Genomic DNA, 5,449 nt, shown 5'->3' on the forward strand with positions numbered 1-5,449 from the left:
CCCGGCGGGGGTGCTTGGCCCCAGTGTTTCACCCACTGCCACCGATGACGCAGGAAGCCCCAGGCAGGCAGGCAGGGAGGGAGGGAGTTATTTTAGACACTGTCCCATCTGGAGGCTTCCAGAACCAAAGAGGAGGATTCAGCCGCCTTTCCCACCCCGTACTTCCAGAAGCCATTATTTAAAGAGAGGCAAATGCCGAATGGGCTCCTGACTGGACAGTTGGCCCCAAGCCCACATGCTACATCCCCCCTCCCCAAGCACACTGTTCCCTCGGCAAACCCCATTCCCGCCACTCCATCCTGCTGGTGTTGCGGCTCCAAGCCCCACAGAAGCAGGGATGGGTCCCGGCACACCCCAGTGCGTGGTACCCAGCCAGACAGTGCCGTCAGGAGCTGCTCACTGGCCAGTGCATGGCTTCCATGCTTCAGCAGGCGACCGCAGGCTGGGCACCCTCAGCCCCACATCCACACACTGGCTTTTCCAGGCTCTTCTGATTTTTCCTCCCCTTTCACCTGCCAGGGGATGCTGCCCCATTTGGTACCACCGAAACCCAAGGGCTCGGTGCCATGTAGATCCTGCCACTGCTGTTTCAACAGCAGGACTGCATTTCCCCATGGGAAAGGTGACATCCCCCCCTGATTCTCTCCTCCAAACAATGCCTGATGCTATGGGCATCCGCACCAAAGATCCCAGCAGCCCAGTGCTCGCCACTGCGGCTGGACCATGCACACTTACTTCTCCCTGGGCAGCACCCAAAGCCTTCCCAAGCCCCTCTGCCCACAACACCGGCACTCACTGGTGGTGCTTCCCGACATCTGGATAATGCATTTAGATTCCCGGCTCATCTCCCGGGAGTTGAAGGGCCGGACACGCACCGCCACCTTCACGGATGCTCCCGCCATCGCGCTGGCCGGAGGTGGGTCCTGCTAGTGGAGAGCAGTGGCTGTCCTGCAAGGAGGGAAGAAAAGGGAGTTAGGAAAGCTCGCATCCCAATCCCCATCTCACAGCCATACCGGAAAAATGAATGGAAAGCCTGTGCAATGAAAACTCCCAGGAATGCTGGTTTACCTCTGCCCGAAAGATGACATTTTGTTTCATCCCTCAATCTGCCTGTGTTTTGCATCTCCCGCCTCCCCCTTGTATCTCGGGTCAGGACCCCCTGCTCAGTCCCAGGGGACATCCCTGCCCTTACCCCAGGGCAGCACCCAGAGCCTCCATCACCCTGCGGCATCACTCAGTGGACGCCCACAGCAGGGGACAGGGCCACATAGGCAGCACCAGCACCTGGGGGACCCCCAAGGAATGTTTTTTCCATCCCGGGGTGCCAATGGCGCTGAGCAGGTAGCCCCTCACTTGCAAGCAAGCCCACAAACCCCTGCCCATCAGCCAAGCCTCCTGCCTCCGCTCCAGCCCCAGCAGAGCAGGGACTGGGCAGCAGGACCAGGTGGAAGGCAGGGGAGGAAAATGATGGCATTCGTGTCGAGAAAGGCGGCAGCTGTTGAACACAACCACAGGTATTTGCCTCTCATTCAGTTCCCGGCAAAAGCAGAAGCACAGTGTCAGCAGGAGCAGCACCAGCCAGCAAGCCAGTGGCGATCACACTTAGCTGAAGCTCCCAGCTCACAATCATTTTTCCACTCCTTTTGCTAATAAATTATTAATCACAAATGCCACAAGACAAAATGAACCACTCTTTTAGATCTCCCAGAGCAGCCACTCATCCCAGCATTGGTGTCCAGGCTCTCTGCAGCTGGTCCCACCTTCCGCGAGTCCCAGTAAAGCCTCACTAGCATTGGCCAGAAAAGGATGCTGGGGTCCTTCCCTTGACCACCAGGTCCTTTGGGATCAGCCGTGAAAAAATCCATTCCTGCCTTCTAATGTCCATACCCTCTCCTGCCCGTCCCCTGCTCCCTGGCTGCCCAGGCTGAGCCTGCTGGTGGAAGAGGAGCTCAGCATCCCGCAGCACGGGCAGGCACCAGCTCCTCCGGCATCCCTGCCTGTGGGACTCCTGCCTGCAGGACTCCTGCAAGTGTGTTTGCAAATGCCCTGGGGCTTTTTGAGCCTGGTCTTTGCCAGTGGGATGCTCACTCTGGGATGAAGGCAATCAGGAGCGAGCAATGGCACAGCTCTGGTTACGTGGACCATGACCCAAAGGAAGTGGCGCAGTAAGGATGGGTCCTCAACACAAGATGGGTTTTCCCACAGTGCAAGTGAAAAATACAGCTGAATTTGTAGAAAAGGAAGAAAGAAAAAAAAGAAGAAAAGAAAATAAATCAACAGAATGGAAAGTGTCCCAAGAGAAGGAGATGGCTTTAAAACTAACTGAGGTTTGACAGCTCCGGTTTCATTTCCAAAGGGGGTGGGAGGAAAACCAATGTATGCTCTGCCCAAAGGCAGGTATATTCATGGTGCAGTGGGAAAATTTGCAGCCTAAAAGTATTGTAAGCTTAGTGCTGTCTTTCAAAAATGCTTCATCTGTTTTAAAAGCGAGCCTGCATCCCCAACAGCAGGAGGAGGACAAATCTCCTGTTAGAGTTCCCAAACCGTCCTCTCGCTACCCCGCTGGGACAGCTCCAGACTTCCCACTGCACTCAGCCAGCAATTGCACCCTTAAATCCCACCAGCTCCAGAGCTCAAGCATTTGGTCTCAGGTTTTCTTGAGCGCAGATTATTTTAAGCTGGTGTTTAACACCACCGTTGAGTCCCTGAACCGGCAAGCGGGCTGCCACATACCAACAGGCCTCTGCTTTCCCCACTCTGCTGTTTTCTCAGATGGGGGAGAAAGGAAAAATTAAACAGGACTTCTTGCCAAAGGGGAATGAAAAAGTTTGTTTTGCCATGAAAGGATGGGATATATTCCTGGGTGGAAGGGCTGCATCCTCACGATGCCATCGGCTCGAGCTGCTCCACCCTGCGGCACTGCTGGTCCTCAGGGATGATGGATCCGTTGCTGGGCTAAACCCCACGCAGCAACCAACAACTGCTCATGTCAAACACTTCCCTCTCCTCCTCCACAGCCGGGACAGCTTTCTTCCCCCCACTTTGCAGTCTCTCCAGCTTCCAGGGCTGCGAAGAGGTGGGTCAGGTCCCTGGGCTCCCACCTTGTGGCACAGCCCTCAGCAACAGCCACCAGCACCAGAAGGGCACACCCATCAGCAACCCCACCAGCACCGGGACCAACTGCTGCCCGTCACAGGCAGCCTCAGACCCTGCCCTCGTTCCCTCCTGCCCCTGCGCCATTCCCATCACAGCCCCATCACTTCCCATGAAGCAGCTCTGGTTTCTCTTTCATCCCACTTTTCCAGGCACCTCGTCTTCCAGGCACTGATGCATGCCCTCCATTGGTGGCTGCTCACCCTCCACTGCCAGGAGTGCCTGCTCAGCCCCACACCAGTAGCCCCCCAGCCCACCCTCACTGGCCATGAGAAGCCCCCTCCTCGCCAGCAGAACCCTTCCTCTCTCCCTGCCATCCCTATGCCCACATCCCAGCTTATTCCCAGCAAGCCATCTGGCTCGCCTAGCCCAGTAGCATGGGCCCCTCTCCCTGATGGTATTCCCTGCTGCAGAGCCACAAGCTCGGCTCCATTTTCTGTCTCCATCCATTTCCTTCAGCTTCCTCGGCCGACAACATGCCGCTTCCCTCCTGCTCCTCTGCAGCAATCTAGTCCCATCTCCACCACAGCGGCGCAAGGACCACTGGCAGCACCGTGCCCCCTTGGGGAGCACTGGCAGCCCCCTGCCCAGCTCCTTCCCAAGCCTCCTCTCCTTCCCCTGACTCTTATTTTCTCGTCTCAGCCGCGAGGAGGAATTCAGCCTGAGCCCATGTAATGTGGCAGCACCACCAGCCATGGCCCGCATCGGCATCACTGGCCACAGTCACTCAGCATCCTGCAGAGAGAGGGGACACACTGCAGCAGGCAAGCTGTGGACAGGCAGGGCAGGCGGGCGGCTCAAGTCCAGCCAGCTCACTCTGCCTGGGGACAGTCCACCGCCTGCTTAATCTGCCATCGAGAGAAATTCAATAAGCCGCTATCAGCCTTTCGCTGGAAGAGGGCCAGCACCACGGCCCCACTCCCCGCTCACTCCCCGCCTCCTCCTGGGGCCACCCCACACACAAGGGAGATGGCAGAGGAGGACAGCAGAGCCCCTGGGGCCATGGTGCCAGGGGGCACATCCGGACCTGTCCCCCCACTCTGCAGGGCATCTCTTCCCCTGCATCCTGCGCAGCCTGCTGCGCTCTGCCCACCCCTACCGGCACACCCACCAGCCCTCGGTGATGAGCGAAAGGCCTAAACAGCGATAATTAACTGGATCAGCTAAGATTAATTGGGCAGAGATTAGCTAATGAGACCTCTCTTAAGTCCAATGGCTACAGACTGACAGCCCTCCTGCCACCGCTGAGAGGTGACCAGTGGGATGGGGAGCATTGTCCCCAGGTGCCACCTGCAGCGAACTCTTCCCCTAAGGATGCTGCAGGGACATGCTGTGCTGCCTGTCCCCTGGGTGCTGCAGGACACCAGGGTTCGAATGATGCTAACAGTGGTCAGCATGGCCAGGATGCCCCATTCCCTGCGCCCAGCATGGCCCAGGGGCTGCCTCACCGGGGGGCCGCAGGCAGCTCTGGCAGATGAAGAGCTGCCTGCACCAAGGGAAATCCAAGGTGAGTTTCTCCTTTTGTCTGTGCACCTCCCCACATCACTTCAGTGGCAAGGGCAGATGCCCTGTCTGGCTGCACCTCCCAAGCCAAGGTGTTTCTCAGCTGCTGACAGGCTTTGTTTTAATGAGCCCTTCCCCTGCACCCCTTGTTGGGGTCCCCCAGCTCTGTCTGGGACTGCAGGACCCCACCCTCCCTCTGGGGACAACGGGGACAGTGGGGGACCCTGGGGGCAGCTGGCCAGGATGATGCGGCAACATTGGCACCTGCGAGACGAGCCCGGTGGCTGCTCCCTGCTCACCTCCCGCCCCGTGCAGGACAAGGGGCCGTGACAGTGCAGTTTTCCCCGAAGCAGCACCCGCAGGCAGGGAAGCAGCTCAGAGAACAGCCCAGGGCAGGGGCAGGTACCCCCCCATCCCCAGCTGAAATCCAGCCCCCCCCGCTTCCCCAGTGGCATCATGGCCACCCTGCCCTGTGCCTCCTCACCTCCTGCCCACCCCAATGAGGGACACAGCTTCGGGGCAGTGTTTGAGAATTACAATGCGGTTTAACTTTGCAGGTAGCAAATTTAAGGCCGTGGATGAGGGGGTTTGCTCACCACCAGCCACCTCCCCATCCCTGCTGCAAAGGTGAGTCACCTCGCACTCCGTCGCCCATTCCATCCATCCTCTCTTCTGCACGCTAAAACCCACAGCAAGGAAAAGCCGCACGGAAAAGGCAGCGAGCTCTGGCGGGTTACCAGCATGGCTAGGCATGGAGAGGGGTGGGCAGCTGGGGGTTGGGGGGGAACACCAG

At 58.4% G+C, this 5,449-nt stretch overlaps 1 protein-coding gene across 1 annotated transcript in view; it reads right to left on the minus strand.

The window, feature by feature from the left end:
- Positions 1 to 902, minus strand: part of KIF1A (kinesin family member 1A) — a 33,453-nt gene extending 32,551 nt beyond the window's left edge. Inside the window, 1 exon segment of the mRNA XM_009323192.1 lies at positions 797 to 902. Coding sequence (XP_009321467.1) covers positions 797 to 902 — 106 coding nt within the window.
- Positions 903 to 5,449: the final 4,547 nt, after the last annotated feature.

This window comes from Pygoscelis adeliae, unplaced genomic scaffold, assembly GCF_000699105.1.
Source record: "Pygoscelis adeliae isolate BGI_AS28 unplaced genomic scaffold, ASM69910v1 Scaffold544, whole genome shotgun sequence".
Lineage (NCBI taxonomy): Eukaryota > Metazoa > Chordata > Aves > Sphenisciformes > Spheniscidae > Pygoscelis > Pygoscelis adeliae.